The sequence below is a fragment of the Siphateles boraxobius genome, unplaced genomic scaffold (genome assembly GCF_051911475.1).
Source record: "Siphateles boraxobius isolate OS27281-9 unplaced genomic scaffold, OSU_SipBor_1 25, whole genome shotgun sequence".
Lineage (NCBI taxonomy): Eukaryota > Metazoa > Chordata > Actinopteri > Cypriniformes > Leuciscidae > Siphateles > Siphateles boraxobius.
Window position 1 is genome coordinate 33,498,079 of NW_027508866.1, and position 18,940 is coordinate 33,517,018.

An 18,940-nucleotide genomic window follows, 5' to 3' on the forward strand; every position below is an offset into this window, starting at 1 on the left:
CACACTAGCTAATAGATAACAGTAGGACTAACATATTCATACTAAAATTATAGACTTTAAGTTTATCAATCAAATGGTTACTATCAAAAAACATTGGTTGAAATGCATCTGGTATGGATTTACTAGATTTAATTATTATTTTTTTCATTTTTGCACTCTTTAAAGGTCACTGTGTACTTTCTTGTGTCAGAATAGCAACAAGGCGACATTTATGTCATTCAAATCTTTATTGGAAATGCAAGAAATGCAAGTGGAAAATAAAAACGGGACAAGGCAAAAATGGTTAAATTTTATGTTCATGTTTTTTGTTAAACATTTTTGTTAATATTCCGATTCGACCACTATTGGCCGCCAAAGACCACTGACACATTTTGGGAACATTCATTCACTATATAATTCAATCTCCCTTTAAATTATTTCTGAAACTATATCACACAATTCGGACTCAAAGCTATTCATTTTTATCGTAGGTCAGCAATTTTTTTTATGTTTCTCCCCAGCAAGACATTTTAAATGTTTTAAAATCAAACATATTCTGCCACAAAAATCCTCATGCATCGATCCATAAATCCATTTTTTCCACACTTTATCTGATACGGCTCCTTTTAATTGGTCTATATCCTGTTAATTTACATTATACGGATGTGCCAAACGTCTGTAAAGTGTTTGGGTGCAGCTTTGTGTTGAATTGCCTCACCCATCATCATCATCATCATCATCCCTAGTGTGAGATCATCATCCAGACAAACAAGAAATCCCTTTATTTACCTTATCACGAAGGCATGCTTGACATTAAAACAGTTCAGGTAAGAGAAACGTAATCACTTGATTCTCTCTAAAACTCACTGTTTTGAGCTCATGTGTGTTGCATATAACGTTATTGGATTAGCTCCTCTGGCTAATGTCGGCTAGCAGACAGTTTGTTATGATGAGAACTCACAGACACGTAGAAACACAAATATATGGAATTTGTGACTAAAAACAGACTTTCATATATTTGTTTAGAGGGATATTAGCTGCTATGCGAAATTCTTGGATAGTTTTTGATTATTGTTTTATCGTTTGGCTAAGTTAGCTGTCGTTAGATCGCTAGAATAATAAAATATAACAATCAAATTTTGTTCTTTTAACAATCCAGTCCAAATTGATCGAAATCGCTGATTGCATTAAGTGGTATACATTATTATTATTATTATTTCAAATATTTAGTTAAATAACCAGAAGCAAAAGTATAGATAACTATATTTTATACTCCAAATCGAAATTAATAACCAGTGGTTCATTATTCAATGATAGAGTAAACAATAACGTTAGGCCTATTGTGATATTTTTGTCACTAAAACTGCTGTGGTATTAACGTTAAGTTACCATGGTAGAGTGATTTTCAGAGGGTGATACCATGGTATACAGTACACAAATACATGGTACTGTCAATGTAGTACCTTTTTACTTTTTTTAGGATAGTTGTGTTGCCGTTTAGTTTTATTAGGCCTATGTGTGATTTTGTGGATTAACGTTAGCGAAAGTATAAATGATTTTGTACAGGATTAACTGTCATTAACCGACACAAATAGCCATGGTTACCATGGTAACAACAGTTCCCACCAAAGTACCATAGTTATTTGATCATTGTTAATAATATAAAATCATAGTAATTAACATATTTATTTTCCCTCCAACAGTCACTAAAGAAATACCATAATGCCATTTATACCACGGGCTCTTTAAATACTCGATTCTGATTGGCTAGAAGGTGTGCAGTAAAACCGTTTAATGCACAGGTAGTTCCAGTCAGTTTGATTACAGTTAGAAATCCTATCCACTTTGATAATAATATTTTTTACCATGTCATGTATTAAAGTTGCCATGAAACAAAAGTTGCTCTAGTGTTTTCTTCCCTATAAAAGTGCCTTTTTCAGCAGCGCTGGTTCTGTAATTATTATCTCCATTCAATTTCAATTTCAACTTAAAGAAAAAGTCTTTGTTAAGGGTTATAAGCCACGATGAACCAAGACAATCAGCTAAGAGGTGAATCATTACATTGCAAATTTTAATTTGAAGCAAAAAATCAAAAGCATACGGAGACATCTGCTCTCTAATCGCTCTCACGGTACTTTGATGTCATTCACCGATGGTGTTTTCTGTACAGGATCATGAGTAATGTAGTTTTTCTCAACGTATTATGCCGTTAAACACGATTATTTTAAAAATAAGATGTAATAACGTGGGCTGACGGCTTCAGTTGAAGCAAATACCATATATTAACAACCTTGTACCTCACAGTAGGCCTGTATTTAATAGTTTATAAGTTATCGTTCAAAATCAATTATTGATAATGGATAAAATGAGTTTTTACTTCTGTTGACTCTTGCACTCTATTGTGACATATACCCGAGTGAAACGGTTTGCAGAAAATACTAGTTTGCCCTTTGCAGCATAACAGACTTTTTGTATACATCTAAAATAACTGGAATTGGCTGACACCGGAAGCCTTTTACACATCCATGTTAAAAATGGTTGTGCCTGAATTGAGTCTACATGAAATGAAAATTCGACGTATGTATTTTCTAAATGCGAGCTTATTGTGAACAATTTATCTGTTCATACGTTTCATTTTCTTTTTGACCTTGAATTTAATCGTAATTTTCTCTCTGGTGACGTATGCAGGACAATCATTTAGTCTGCTTCAACCCCGCCACTGCATGCTCCTGGAAGAGTACAACACCTACAAAATCCAATAAACAACTAAGTGATAAAACCAATTCCCACCTTTTTCTTTTTTGATAATCTGTTACACTTGTTGCTATTTCTGTTTCATCACGACTTTAAATTTAAGGTGGACACAGGTACTTTTTGTGTATTTAGGGGTTAATCATCACACAATACAACAATTAAACACAAATTGCATGCTTTACTTAAATAAATAAAAAATTCTGTCAGGGAATCCTATCTGGTCAAGGAGGGTTGACGTTTTTCCAGCCCCTGCAGGAATAGCACATGTGTGCATAAAGCAGGGAAAATGAGTACAGGGAAGCCAAGTGGTCTCAAACCACCCACCAAGATTGGTAAAGCAGCTTCGGCGCCAACCAAAACCTCGCCCACCTCAGGTGAGTAACCTATGTGTTACATATTAAATGCACTGATTCAGGCATGACGTGCCTTTATTTTTGCTGACTGCAGCTGGTGCCAAGGCTGTAACATCTCCGACCTCCAATACCGGCCAAGATGCGCCATCAGATTTCTCTGTTGGCGAACGTGTTTGGGTCAACGGAAATAAACCGGGATGTGTGCAGTTCATCGGAGGGACTCAGTTTGCACCGGGCCAGTGGGCAGGAATAGTTCTAGACGAGCCCATCGGGAAGAACGATGGCTCTGTGGCTGGAGTACGCTACTTCCAGTGCGTGGACTTGCGAGGCATATTTACTCGGCCCTCCAAACTCTCTCGTACTCCCGTGGCAGAGCGTGAGACCAATGGCACGCAGACTCCCGCCAACAAGTTGTCTGCCTCCCCTGCCAAAGATTCTGCTCCTGTCACTCAGACCATTAGTGCAACCACAAAGTCCTCATCAAACCTTACCAGGGCCACCAGCGAGTCTGCATCCAATCTGTCCGAGACGGATTCGGCCAAGAAGTTACAGCGGGACATGAAGCTGGGTGATCGTGTGCTGGTAAGGCCCATATCTGGTATGTCTTCACACTTTAGTGGCTCCTTGAGGGAAGTTTGAGGGAATGTTTTGCTTGCAAACCTTAGGTTGCAGGATCCAAGGCAGGTGTTGTGCGTTTCCTTGGCGAAACTGACTTCGCGAAAGGTGAATGGTGTGGCGTTGAGCTGGACGAGCCTCTTGGCAAGAATGATGGGGCAGTAGCTGGTGCAAGGTAAGGCCACAATTTGTCAAAATTACACTAGATCAACCCCTGAGAACAGGACGTTCTGTTTTAAAACACAATTATAAAACAGATCTTTAAGGTCTTTGCTTATCCGGCTGAATCTTAGCACATTCTTGAGAAACTAGAGTTTTGAGACATTGTTGAGAAGCTATAGAAGAGGCATGTGAAATTACTTGTTTTTTTTCTACTGTACAGTATGTCATAAAGCTTTATTTTTTAACGTTCAGTTCCCAATGGAGCAGCCGGAGTGGTAAAAGAGCCTGCTGCATGACTGGATCTAATAGGGAAAACTGCAAAAACACGAGTAAAACAAACGATTATCGGTTTAAACTAAAGGTTGGACTCAATAGTGTTTCCTACAACTACCAAAGATCCAGTGATCCATGGATATTGACATGGAGCCAGGAATCATGCTTCCTGACATTTATATATATGCCTGATTTCGATGCTGGGGAAATACATAAAGGAAATTTGCTAGTGAATGCTTTTATAAATTCAATATAGGAAGGTCTAAATCTGGGCGTAGACTTATATCAATGTTATAAATCTTCCAGCCCTAAAACTTCTATAGTTTTGTCAGTTTATATAAAAACAACCAATTATGCTTAATATAAGATGCACAAAAAAAAAGACATAAAATAATATATTTATTTGATGAATTGTCAATGCAATATATAATAATACAATATATAGGGTATGATTTTACCCCAAAATTCAACATATTGACAAAAAATGATAAGTGCAAATCCATGTTTCGCTGGCTGCAGTGACTGGAGTCCAGTTGTTTCTGTGAATTGCAGCGATCCATTTGCTTCTCTTTTCTGTAGCTTTTGGTAGTCTGTAAAAATACACTTCAGATTTCTTGTCAAATCTATAGGTACAGTCAATCTCAAAGCTTTTTCCTGTTTTAGATGTGTTTTGTGTGTTTTTCGTGGCATTCTTGCTGAAAACCAATGCTGCCACTAAGTGGGCGTACCCACAGTCACTCCAGACAGTGACATCATGTGCATACCCTCTATAATATAAAATGTCCTGTTTTGCTCTGAAATATTACATTACAGAAGTAAAAACGAGTTGTTAATGCTGTGTCATGTTGGTTTTAATCTCAGGTTACTCTAGTTGAACTGTCTTTATGGAAAGTGTATTGTAAGATCAGTGCATATAAAAAGTCTACACACCCCTGTTAAAACGGCTGTTTTTTTGTGATGTAAAAAATAAAACAAAGACAACTCATATCAAACCTTTGCATATTTAATGTAAAAATCACAACCTGTGCAATGCCACTGAAAAACAAAGTGACAGTTTTCATAGAAAAAAAAAAATCTGAATAAAAATTGGAATAACTAACTGTATAAGTGTGCACACCCTGAACTAATACTAAGTTAAATTACCCTTAGATTTTATAACAGCACTCTGTTTGCATATGAGTCTATCAGCTTGGCACATCTTGATTAGGGAATATTTATGTATTTTTATGCTTCACTCTCACAGGTATTTTCAGTGCCTCCCAAAGTACGGACTATTCGCTCCTACGCACAAAGTCACACGCATCGGATTCCCGTCCACCACTACAGCCAAATCCAAAACCTCCAGGCGCAGGTCGACCCTAAAGAACAGCCCCAGCGCATCTTCCATCAGCTCCCTCAGCTCTGTCACCTCCTCAGTAGGAGGCAAACCCAGCCGAGCAGGCCTGGTACAGTCCTGCTCCTTTCTCTCACAGTATATGTTCTTCTCCATATATTATTAGAAATAATAGCTGTCAGTAATCTTTCAGCTCACAGAGACGTCTGCACGGTACGCACGGAAGATCTCAGGCACCACGGCCCTGCAGGAGGCCCTGAAGGAGAAGCAGCAGCACATCGAGCAGCTCCTGGCTGAGCGGGACATGGAGAGGACGGAAGTGGCACGAGCCACAAGCCATGCTGGAGAGGTGCAGCAAGAGCTGGCACTGCTCAGACAGGGCCAGGAACAGGTGGGTCGTTTTCTGATATTAAACCAGACTCTAAAAAGGTGATGATACACTGGGCAACTTTTTGAGCAATATTTCTGGGCAATGTTGCTTGGGCACTTTCCCATTGAGAATGGGCAGCAAGTTTCTATCTGGACATTTTAGATCAGTCGTGGGCCCTGTGTCTCACCTGGTTAACCCCGTGTATCACCACCTTTAGATGCACACTGTTGCATGGTGTTCTGAATCTGAAAAGTTTGCATGTGTTTTTGAAGTACGCTCATGAGATGGAAGCCAAGTTGGACCAGTTGCGGAGACTTGTGGAGACTGCAGACCGAGATAAAGTGGAGCTGATGAATCAACTGGAAGAGGAAAAAAGGTAATCCTGATCTTTAAAAATACCTTATATATTGCTTGATTAAATTGCAAAAGAACATGCAAGTTCATGTGAATGTGTTAAGAAACATTTGAGGGTTTGAAGTGTACTTTTTATCCCACAGAAAAGTGGAGGACCTGCAGTTCCGTGTAGAGGAAGCTTGTATTACCAAAGGTGACCTAGAGGTAAAGTGACCCTATCATATACGTTTACATCGAGAGAAACTGAATATGGCCGGAACCTGCATAGTCACCTGTCACAGATCAGTCTGTGTTCATGCAGAAATAATCAGTATCATTTACACTTTTAACTGAACAAATTCACAGCAGATAAGTAGATAAATAAATTATGTTTTAAAGAGATGATAGACGGAAAGACAGACAGATAATAGACTAGATAGATAGATAGATAGTTGATTGATTGATAGACTTGATGTGACCACAACTATCTATAGATAGATAAACTTGTTGTGACTGCAACGATAGATAGATAGATCGATAGATAGACTTGTTTTGACTAAAACGATAGATAGATAGATAGATAGATAGATAGATAGATAGATTTGATCTCAAGATCAAATGAGGATCATTCATTGACAAGTTCTTCAAAAATCATATTGGAGAAGTTTCTTTTAAAAACAACTAAACAAATCAATACAATGCATCACTTTGTGGCTGTTATAGCATTGACTCTTTGATGCTTTATTCACCTTATTCTCTTTATTTGTTAATTCATTCACTCTTTCATCACTGCATTCTTCTCTTTTCATCTTTTATCACTTTCAAACGTTCATTCCTTCATTCATTCTTTTATTATTGACACCCTCCATCTCTCTTTCATCTGTCTGCTCTTTGAGCCTTTCACATTTGTTTCTTGCCTTTGTGTTCTTGTTTTTTTTATGCGATCCTCCGTCTTCACGCCGCTCTGTGTGTGTGTATGTCACTGCTGTCTTTGTCCTCATTCATAGAGAAAGGATGATGTCAAGATCTGCATGAAGCTCTTCGTACTTGGCTTTTGGCTGGCATGTGACCACGCCGTTGGTGTTGTCTCTCTCTTTTCCTCTTCTATCTACTAACAGACGCAGACCAAACTGGAGCATGCCCACATTAAGGAGCTCGAACAGAGTCTTCTGTTTGAAAAGACCAAAGCAGATAAACTCCAGAGGGAGTTAGAGGATACTAGGGTAAATGAATCTGTCAGATGGGAGGGGGAAAGAGATTTCTCTTGGGGTTAAAGTCAGATCCCCATGCACGGAAGAGATTTTGCTTATTTTGTGAAAGCAATTATTTTTTATTCCATGTTGGATTGAGGTAGGTCTCTTTTTTGTAAGCACCACTGGGTCTCTGCAAGTCATTTTTCATCCCAAAGTCAAAAGAAGAAAATAAATGATTTTGTGTAAATAATATTTTTAGGTCTTTTTTAGGACCAATTGTTTTTTTCCCCATGTAAATTTAAGCACATTTTAACCATAATTCTCAGTAGCCTACTGCTATGTGGGGAAATAAATATAATTAAAGCTGCAAGCAGCATTTAGCGGTGTTCAAGCAGTTAAGGCCTTTCAGGCCGTTAAGCACAAAAGCATCAAAAGACATTAAGTTTTATGTAGCAAGCATGATTTACCATGATATACTACATTTCAGTGTGATTTTTCATGATTTACCATGTTCCAGTATGATTTACCATGAGTCTTACATGATTTTCCATAGTTTACCTTGATATACCATGTTATATGATGATTTACCATGATATAGCACATTCTAGAATAATTTACCAGGATTCTAGCATGATTTACCTTTTTTACTATGATTTACCATGTTTCTGGCGTTATTTACCATGATTTACCACGTTGATAGCAATTATATGAAGCATAAGAACAATTGAAGTGATAAACTCTGACAAAATATGAATGTGTTATAATAGTAATTGTTATTTAAGTGATTTTATAGTGTCTATATACAAAAAAAGACTATTAATAAGAAGAGTGGCCAGCAGAGGGCAGTAGAAGACCACTTATTGGCTCACTTTCATTTTCAACTACTTTGTTTCTCCAGTATTCTCCACTGAAGAAAACCATTTTTTTCATGTTAACTCCATAATGCATGCTTACACACACACACACACACACACACACACACACACACACACACACACACACACACACACACACACACACACACACACACACACACACACACACACACAATTTTGGGATATGTTATTGTGAAAATCTGTTTTAATGGTATATGAGCATTTCACATATTTCTTTGCAATGTAATAATATAAAACTAATTAAAGAAAATGCTTTAAGCATTTGTTTGTTAGCCAATGCTGAAAGCTGATAAAAAAAGATTAAAAATGTCTAATGCTGCTACTCCATCTAGTGGACAACAGTGCTATTACAGCCTACTTATACAATAGGCCATGTTTTTCATATAATTTAATTTACACACGCTCATTCTGATGTAGATAGAGACATTTGGAACTTCAGGAGCCAATGTGACTCAATTGTCACTTCAATAGACGATTTTTGACTAAATGTTATTGTAAATGTTAAAATAGTGAATTTATAAAGTCTAAATATTAATTATAGTTGAGTAGTGTGACAAAATGACTTTTTTTAAACAGCAGGGGCAGTAAAATAGCACTTATTGGCTGTTAGCCTTTTTCAAGCTGTTATAGCTGTTCTTGACATTTTTTTAAGAAGCTATGAGCATTTATTGAAAAGATATTGGCTTTCGGTCAAGGCTACATATTGAAGTGACCCTATTATAGTCATCCAAATTAAGAAGTTATACATTTTCCTATAATTATTCTTCTAGAGAGTACAGAGCAATAGATGAATTTTGACAAAATGTGATTGTAAATGTTAAAATAATGATTTAATAAAGTCTAAATATCAATTATATATAAAAATATTAGAGAGCAGTATGATGAAATGACAGCAGGGGGCAGTAAAATACCACTTATTGGCTGTTGTAGCTGTTATAGCTGTTATAGCCATCCAATTTACACTCTATTATAGCCATCCAAATTAAGTAATTATACCTTTTCTGATAATTATTGATCTAGAGAGTCCAGATAATTGTACTGCACTGGTTTTAAACATTAAGATTTGAAAATTATACGATCATAGATGGAAAAGACCATTTACAGCCAATACAGGCAATTTACCATAGGAAATGTATGGTTTTAAAGCTTTTCAACAGTTATAGCGCCACCTATTGTCTGATCTCCATGGAACTTTGCCTGCTTCTTCACCATGGTATGACACATATGCTCATCCATTTTTGTGAAGTTCTGAGTTTTTGTATAGGATTTATAGGCTTTTGACTATATTTTGCCACGCCCATTTTATAAATGACCCTGTTATAGCCAACCAAATGCCAAATTTCAACTTTTTTTTGATAATTATTGATCTAGAGAGTCCAGAGAATTGTCCAAGACTGGTCTGGTTCCGATCGGGCGAAAAACCAGGGACTAGTTCGCAAAAGTAGGTTTTTAACATATTCGTGAATATTTAATGAACGGTTTGATTGACAGCAATGATTCTAGAGGCAAAGTTGTTCATCATGAGGAGATCTATCAAATGATATGCATTTTGTGGGGATGTGTGCAACACCACGTGATTACAGAGCCGTAAAACTCGTTAGCGCCAACTAGTGGCCGATTTCTTTCAAAACTCTTACAGACCTCTTGGGCCATGAGTCGAACATGACCATTGAGTTTCGTACCGATTGGCCTCCGTTAACCTCGTCTCACAGGTGCTCAAACTTTATTGGCCGATGGCGGCCATGTTTTTTGAGATACGCCAATATCCTTTTACACATACATGGGGCCTTGGACCAAGACACTGCATACCAATTTTCAGGTCAATCGGACTAACGGTCAGGTGGCCACACCCCCTTTTATGTTTTTTTAATGTTATAGCGCCACCTAGTGTTAGATCGACGCGGTTTTTTTACTGTGACCTCAAAATCAACTCATTCACATGTGTACCGAGTTTGGTGAAGCTATCTCATTTACTTCTTGAGTTATAGCCATTTTAGTAAAATAGGCTCCGCCCACAACATTCATTTTGCGCCCTCTAGCGACAGTTAATCAAAATTTCAACTTTTTTTTGATAATTATTGATATTCAGACTCCAGAGAACATTTTGGCACTGGTTTGGTTCCGATCGGGCAAAAAACCAGGGACTAGTTCGCAAAAGTAGTTTTTCGACAAAATTCAAAATGGCGGAAAATCTATCATGGCGGAAATGAAATCGGAGATATACATTTTTTACTTCAGGTTTCCAGCTTTCCAGTGATATAAGACACTTGAGTCTACGACATACGGTCTAGGAGTTATGAGCAGTTTCGCGCAATTGGTTGCTATAGCGCCACCTATAGGCCAATCGGGCTCATAATTTGATAACCTCTCCTCGATTTTTGTACTACCATCTGACAAAGTTTCAAGTCTCTAGCACTTACGGTTTGGTCTGCACGATGCGTTTTAGCGGAGAATAATAATAATAATAATAATAAAAATCCTTACAAATACAATAGGTTTTCAGCACTTCGTGCTTGAACACCTAATTAAATAGCAGTTTTACAAGTATCTTTGTTGGTTTACACTGCTCAAAAGTTAGCGGCTTTTCAGAAGTTTAGGATATTTTTAATATTTTTTTTTTAAATGCCTATGCTTTCCAAGGCTGTATTTGTTTGATCTAAAAAAACAGTAATGTTGTGAAATATTAATATAATCTTTTAATATATTTTAAGATGAAAATCTTTTTCAGGATCCTTTGATGAATAGAAAGTTCAAAAGAACAGCATTTATTTGAAATAGAAATCTTTGTAACATTATAAATGTCTTTTACTCTCACTTTTAAATGATACTTTTGTTCAGAAAGGATGCAATAAATTATATCTTTTAAATAAAAAATCGTACTAAACCCAAACTTTTGAATGGTAGTGTATATCATAGTAGAATGTTTTTTGTTAAATTTAGTTTGTGATAAAAAACAAAACAAAAAAAAGTCCTGGCAGGTTGATTTTCATTACGCCCATTAAATTCATGAGAAAACAGCAGATGTTTCTTATGTAGAAAGTATGTAGTTTATGTTTAATGCCTTCATAGAGCAGTTGATTAAGTCTCATCTCCTGCTGTAGGTCGCCACGGTGTCCGAGCGCTCCAGGATCATGGAGCTGGAAAAGGAGGTGTCCGAACTGCAGCTTCAGCTGAGAACTCTTCGAGCCGAGACCTCGGGATCAGCCTCCCCTCCATTACAAGACAAAAAGGTCCGTTCATCCCCCTCCTTAAATCAAACCTGAATAAGATTCATTATGACATTTGCTTGTACACCAAAATACATTTACATCATAAGATCACTGTGTTCTGTGCGTTCTTATAGATCAAGGAGCTGAACTTCGAGTTGGAGAACAGACAGAAGGAAATGCTTCTATTCCAGCAGAAACTGTCCTCCTCTGAACAGGAGAAAACATCCCTCCAGCAGCAGCTGCAAGATCTGGTAACACTAAGACTGCTTATTTACTAACCTGAAAAACCCTGGTTGTTTTTCACATAATGACTAGAGGAAAGTAAAACTTATTTTTTAAAGTTTTTTGTCCCTTGTGCTGTACATTCGCCTCCCTCCAGCCCATATTATTAAATTATTTAGATGTGCCTTGGAATGCATACATTTCTCTAAAACTAAATGTTATATCATTACAAAATCATGGTACTTGTAATCTTTTCTATTAAGCCAAGAAGTCTTGAGAGGCCATGCATTACAGTGATTTTTATCATGGTTATGGTTAAGCTTGACGTGAAGTGGTATTGGCAATATGATTTAACTTGAATTTAATAACATTATCATGAAAAACTGATTTTTTTCAACATATACAAGTAATACAATTAAAATAAAATACAGAGCATATATATATATATATATATGTGTATGTATATATATATACTGTGTGTGTGTGTGTGTGTGTGTGTGTGTGTGTGTGTGTGTGTGTGTGTGTGTGTGTGTGTGTGTGTGTGTGTGTATATATATAGTTCAGCTCTGTGTTTTATTTTTAGTTCATTACTTAAGTATAATTGTCTGCATAATAACTTGAATCTAAGCAAGGTAAACATTTGTTTTTGGCCAGCATTTTGTCCTGTACCAATTAGTTTGTAATTGTTTGTTCTGTTTAATTTTAGACAAATAAGCTTAACTCAGCAGTAGAGGACAATAATAAAGCAAATCTAGCAATGCAAGGTAAGTAAAACATGACTCATCAAAAGCACTAAAATGCTCTTTAACTACTGTTAAGCATCTGATCCTTAATATATTTGCATCCCTGGTGTGTGAGCCTGTGCCAATGTGAACAGCTCTGCACAGTCATTTTTGCATGCTCATGAGATAAACCAGACGTTCCCAGCATAGCCATAACTCACAACGGCAGACTTTTTACTTGCTCCGCAATCCAATTTGTGTGAAAGTTTGGGGAAAATGATCATATTAGCACAAATACTGCTGCATGAGCTCCTCTATGACCTCCTCCCCTTCTTCTGTGTGGCGGCAGAAATGGAAAGGAACATGAAAACGGAGAGAGAGAAGCTGGATCAGGTGTCCAGGGAGAAGGAGGAACTGCAGAAGAAGGACGAAGAGAGAGACCTTCAGATGAAGGAGCTGAAGGAGAAGCTGGGCCAAACAGAAGGAGAGTTGAGCAGAAACACAGAGAGGAGCGTTGGGCCGGAACGGCAGGTGGAGGAACTGAAAGCCTACAAGAACCAAACCCAGGTGACTGACATTTACCACTGTAAAACAGACCTAGAATGCCTAGAGTATGGCATTCCCTCTGGGCATGTAGAACAACGACATTACTGAACGATATACCTCACATTATACCAAACAAAATGCACGATGCACTATTAACTCTATTACACTATTAATTAAAACTCACAGTGAACAGCATTAAATAGAAAAACACATGCCTTACGTTTTTGTCGCAGTGCAGTTTTTATTGCATTAGTAGTATAACGTTTTGCTGACAGCACTACAGTCGTAATTTTTTTTTATTGCTGCTTCCATTCTCCTGATTGCTATTATTTAATTTCTTCGTTAAAAAAAACATCCAGGGAAGATTGAATTGGCCTGTTTCTTTTCACTGTTGCTCAGTATCTGACAGCTAGGCTAATACAAAAGATGCGCGATTAAGTGATGCAATAAACTGCGGCTGCGCACACTCACTCCACACAATTTTTTTAATAATAATACTTTTGCAATAATGTATACATGTATATATTTATGTGTTCATTTAAAATCTGCCATTGTGTTTTCGACATTGTTAAAATAATAATAAAAACACGTTGTTTTTTTCTGAAGTGGGATCCAATCAGAGAAGTCGGCGTTAAGGTCATAAGAGCAGCGCTTATCGTGAATGGTCACTTATCGCGTGTTTGGCCTTTGGATTTATTATCAAATGAATATTATAACAATTTTTTTTAGCAATTTTATTGCACTGAAGTATGAAGTATAGCAAGAGTAGGAAAAGTCACAAAGTATCATGCCGTTTGGATGAAAAGAATTTCATAAATAAATGAATAAATAAGCCCAGATTTTACAGTGGGAAACCGTGTTGAATTGCTCCAGCATCATATTATGTAAACGGCATTTATGACCAACAAAGAACTATACAGATGCATATATATCATAACGATCGATAAATAAATGTTGTCCTCTGCTTATGTTCTGACGCTGCGGATATAATACTGAGAAGAGCCGGGTTCATATGACTTTCAAAGGTGACTGAGGCGATCACGAATTAGTGTACAGTTAATAGCACATTTTTAGGGGGGCTGGGTGGAAATTTAGGGGGGTTAAAACCCTCCCACAATCTTTAACGAGCATCGTCATTAGCTGATGTTTTATCTGAACTGCCATACTCAAACGCCTCCCCTGAAACAGACGCCCAGTTTCATACACTATCGGTCAATACACTGGGGTGGGTACGATTTTTAATGTTAATGTTATTTGTAAAGCATATTAGATTAATTTCTGAAGGATCGTGTGACACTGAACACTGAACTAATGGAATCAGAAGCATAAGAGACTTCTTTCAAATGCATAATTTGCTGAATAGAAAAAAAAGAAAGAAAAATAAAAAAAATATATATATAAAAATGACCCCAAAATTTTGAATGGTAGGGCATGTGTAGCATATGAGATGTTTTTGAAATTGAACATATTTTTCATAATATTTGATTCAAATTCACTGAAAATATATTAGAAATTAAAAAATATTTTAAAGGAGAAAATTCATTATTAATTTACATTTGTTACATTATTCTTTTAAGATTTGGAAACAATTTATTATAATTTCCAAAGGAACATAGTTCAGTTATTTTACATTGCTTGAAGGAGATTGCATATTTATTTATGATTTTACAGTGATAACAATAACTCCAGAAAATATGGTATATTGTCAGTGTAAATGCTTGTCAGGTCGGCCAACTCTAACATATCCATCTGTCATTATTTCTATATAGCATATACTTTTAATCTATGCCATAACAAAAGGCCATCATGTTTCTACTGTTCAAATGTTTGGGGTCACTGAAAATTCAGCTTTGCCATCACCGGAATAAATAACATTTTAAAACATTTTAAAATAGAAAACGTTTTTTTAAACTAATAATATTTCACAGTATTATTATTATAATTTTTTACTGCTTACTATAATTTGTTCAGCTAAATGCAGCCTTGGTAAGCATAAGACACTTGATTTAAAACTCTTACCAACCCCAAACTAGTGCATTTGAGTATGTTGGTCAAAAATTGTAGTACAAGTTTGTAATTGGAGGTTTTTTCACTCAGTCTGATGAAAACCTGGAGCAGATGATGCACAAGAATAAGGAGTTGCAGGAGGAGGTAAGTACGCTTTACTCATATCATAAAGATAAACAGTGTTTTATGACTCCTGGTTAATTTACTTCATATCCGTGTGAGGATGTTTGAAAGGGACTTGGAAGGGTGGGACTATTTTGATGATCGTTACCTGTTCAGAAGTCTCCTCTGTTACCCCTTTTCCACCAAAGCATTTTGAGAGCCGGTTCGGAGCCGGTGCCTACTCGCGAACCGGTTCTTTGTGTTTCGACAGCCAAAGAACCGGTTCTCGGCCAGGAAAACTGGTTCCAAAGCGGCACCAACTCTTTGCTGGACTAGAACCAGAGAACCGTTCTTTTACCACCGTGTCATGCTTACAGCGGGGCTGGAGGCGGGTTTAGATGTGTCCAAAACATATTTTATGACCGCAAAGCCAGGAGAAACATTTGCAGAAACACGATGTAGTCCACCATTGTAATTATTATGCTTGAAGTTGGCGCAAGCGTTTCTAGCTTTTTTTAAATTTTATTTTTTTATTGAAAACATTATGTAAGCAAAGAAGAAAACAGTCAAAATATAGAACAAATAAACGGAAAGAAAAAAAAGACACAAGACAGAGGTACATAACTAATCAGAAATTATTACATATCAAAGGAAAAGATTAAAAGACTTACTTATTTCAATTGTTTTTAAAGCCTTCATGGTACACAAGTTAGAGATAATCCCAAAATAATGTACTTGCTAGCGTTTCTGTATGGCGACGTACACAGTGACGTAACGACGTCGTTCGCTGGGCGCTCTAGTCAGTGGGAAAACAAACCGGTTCTGAGAAGGTTCGCAAGTTGAACCAACTCCGAACTAACTTTGAACCAGCACCAGTTCCGAACCAGTTCTTTTTTGGTGGAAAAGGGGTGTGAGACGTGGTTTTCAGGGGTCTCTGGGTGGTTGCTAGTTGTTTGCTCACTGTATCTCCTTTCCAGTCCACATGATTTGAGGTATTCATGTTCATACAGTAGCACTGCTGTAGGATGAAGTTTATAGACCTTATTTAGAGCACTGCCATGACAGGTATGAAAACGAGGCTGTGAGAGATAGACATACCATGTTTTTGATTGCTGTATAAAGCTCCTAAATCACTTTTTATCCCACAGCTCATGTCTGGACTCTTGAGTTTTTTGTCTACTGAAATGTCTTAGAAATATATTTTTGCAGTGTTTCGTCAGCAGAACGATCCAAAAACACATTAAATAACAGTACAACCCACTGAAGAGATGTATGTCTATCCCTCTCACAGCCTAAAAAAAAATATCAAAGATGGCGCTGCCGTGAATAAGGTCTCTTACTTAGTGTTAGGGGGTTTGTCCAAATCACTAACCTTAGCAGTGATTGTGATTCTTGCTTTAGCAGACACCAGTAATAATTATACAAAATATCTGCTTTTAAAGAGATAATTCACCTAAAAATGTAAATTCTGTCATTAATTACTCACCCTCATGTCGTTCCAAACCCATAAGACTTTCGTTCATCTTCGGAACACAAATGAAGATATTTTTGATGAAATATGAGATCTTTCTGTCCCTCTATTGATAACTACGCAACGGACGCTTTGAGGCTTCAAAAAGTTCATAAAGAGATCGTAAAACAAATCCATGTGAATCGAGCGGTTTAGTCCAAACTTTCTGAAGAGACACGAACGCTTTATATGATGAACAGATAAACATTCATCAACTCACACATCAGTAATTACTGACAGAATTAAAATTTTTGGGTGAACTATCCCTTTAACATCATGACAGGAATTACTGCTGTCAATATGATGTTGAACACAAAATATTTTGTTTACATGTGTGAAACTGCCAGTTGTATCATTAAAACACATTCGGAATTTGTATTCAGATTAACGTGAAGTCATTTATTTAAGAGGTGAGCAGAGATTTTTCACGGTGTAAATGTCCTGTTACTGACGAAATGGTTCCGACACATTGTTAGTTCATGCACGAGTCCTCTACATCTGACCGCCTGCAGGCTGCATGTAAAGCATGTTCTGTGCGCTCGTATGTGGCCTTACATAATCAGCCCGACGGCCAACGCTCATCAGAGGAGACTTTCCCTCTGCGGTTTCACATACTGGAAGACTGCGTGAACGTGAAAGAGTCACAGGTCTTCTTATGTCACTGGTCCTCGACTGATAAGTCTGACTTGATTCAGCATCAGTATTACAGACTCACCTGCATTGCTTCAGAGAATGTTGTTGGTTCAGTCTGTGGATATTTTGGTGTTGGTTTAAAGACATTTGTGTGTATAAACTCATGCCAAGCATAATCTGTTAAGCATTTGGCGAGTGCTAGGTTTAAAAGACAACTAATATTCAGGAATATTATCAATTTAATTGCACTGACGCTATCAGATACGAACACAATTTGAAATTGAGTTGAGCTGGATTATGATACTATTATCTTCAATTTGTTCATAATTGATGAGTTTTACAGTCAAGTCACCTTTAGTTTTATGGTGCTTTATGTATTTAGAAATAGTTTCAAAGCAGCTTCACAGTAATTAATAGGAAAGTAACAGAATTATTCATGCAAACCTCATACATATACAACATTATCATGTTATTTTCCTGTTTAATAATTTGAAGCTGTTTTTTAAACAATCTGTATTGTATAAATATACTGTATAAATAATAAACTGTGTGTGCTCCTATTAATGGATTCTAAAGATTTAGATAGAAAAGGTGTTTTAGGGTAAAGTGACAACATGCTCAGGATATCCATAGAGATTTATTGCCAATTCTTTCAGATTTTAGTGAGACTTACTTTCTGTTTGACAAGGCAAAACATAGACTTAGAGTTAAAGGGTTAGTTCACCAAAAAAGGAAAATTCTGTTATTATTCACTCACCCTAATATTGTTCTAAACCCATATGACTGACTTTGTTTCATGGAGCTTTGGAGAATATGCAAGCGTGTTTTTGCACTATATTTCAACTCTTTTGAAGCCATACCATAACTTTGTGTTCAATCTGAGGAGATGTACTTAAAGGGATAGTTCACCCAAAAAATGAAAATTCTGTCATTTAATTACTTGCCCTCATGTTGTTCCAAACCCGAAAGATTGTGGACCAAACTGCTCAATTCATATGGATTAGTTTTATGATCTCTTTATGAACTTTTTGAAGCGTTAAATTGTCAGTTGCGTAGCCGTCTATGGAGGGACAGAAAGCTCTCAGATTACATCAACAAGATCTTCATTTGTGTTCCGAAGATAAATGAAAGTCTTGCGGGTTTGGAACGACTTGAGTGAGTAATTAATGACAGTGGGTGAACTATCCCTTTAAATTTTGCTCTATTCCTCAAACAAAGCTATCAAAAGGCTTTATTTAGCATGTAACTTTTTTTGTCACTATGAACTGCTGTTATATAAACAATGCTCTTATATAGGTTTGAAATGACATGAGCGTGAGTAAATTATGACAGTTAAAAGTTTTGGGTGAACTGTCCCTTTAAGTTTATTTTTGGTTTCTGTATTGAAAAAGACAACCTTATTGTGACCTCATTTTGGACTTTTGTCCCCTCAAGGTTTAAGAGTTAATTTAGGTTAGCCTGAATTTCCTTCTATTTTGTGTCATTCAAGGATGACTGAAGTCTCTTTCACAGCCTCCGTTGAAGCTTAAAAAAATACACCACTGTTTAAAAATTTGGGGTCGGTCATTAAAAAAAAAGAAGTCTCTTATGCTCAATAAGGCAGCATTTATTGGCTCAAAAATACAGTAAAACCTGTAATATTATGAAATATTATTAAGATTTAAAATAACTTGTTTTATTTAAATATTTTTTAAAAATGTAATTTATTTCTGTGATGCAAAGCTGAAT

At 36.6% G+C, this 18,940-nt stretch overlaps 1 protein-coding gene across 4 annotated transcripts in view; it reads left to right on the forward strand.

Annotated features, from left to right (window-relative positions):
* Positions 1-350: 350 nt before the first annotated feature.
* clip1b (CAP-GLY domain containing linker protein 1b) overlaps positions 351-18,940 on the forward strand; it is a 30,106-nt gene continuing 11,516 nt past the window's right edge. Inside the window, exons 1-14 of one of the 4 annotated variants that reach the window (XM_077243657.1) lie at positions 351-806; positions 2,941-3,107; positions 3,181-3,668; positions 3,752-3,876; positions 5,380-5,581; positions 5,663-5,860; positions 6,112-6,215; positions 6,337-6,397; positions 7,291-7,395; positions 11,363-11,491; positions 11,605-11,721; positions 12,399-12,456; positions 12,764-12,981; positions 15,058-15,111. In XM_077243657.1, coding sequence (XP_077099772.1) covers positions 3,020-3,107; positions 3,181-3,668; positions 3,752-3,876; positions 5,380-5,581; positions 5,663-5,860; positions 6,112-6,215; positions 6,337-6,397; positions 7,291-7,395; positions 11,363-11,491; positions 11,605-11,721; positions 12,399-12,456; positions 12,764-12,981; positions 15,058-15,111 — 1,947 coding nt within the window. In that variant the 5' untranslated portion in view covers positions 351-806; positions 2,941-3,019. The remainder of the gene's footprint in view (positions 807-2,940; positions 3,108-3,180; positions 3,669-3,751; positions 3,877-5,379; positions 5,582-5,662; positions 5,861-6,111; positions 6,216-6,336; positions 6,398-7,290; positions 7,396-11,362; positions 11,492-11,604; positions 11,722-12,398; positions 12,457-12,763; positions 12,982-15,057; positions 15,112-18,940) is intronic. The other 3 variants (XM_077243659.1, XM_077243658.1, XM_077243660.1) reach the window with 3 other exon arrangements.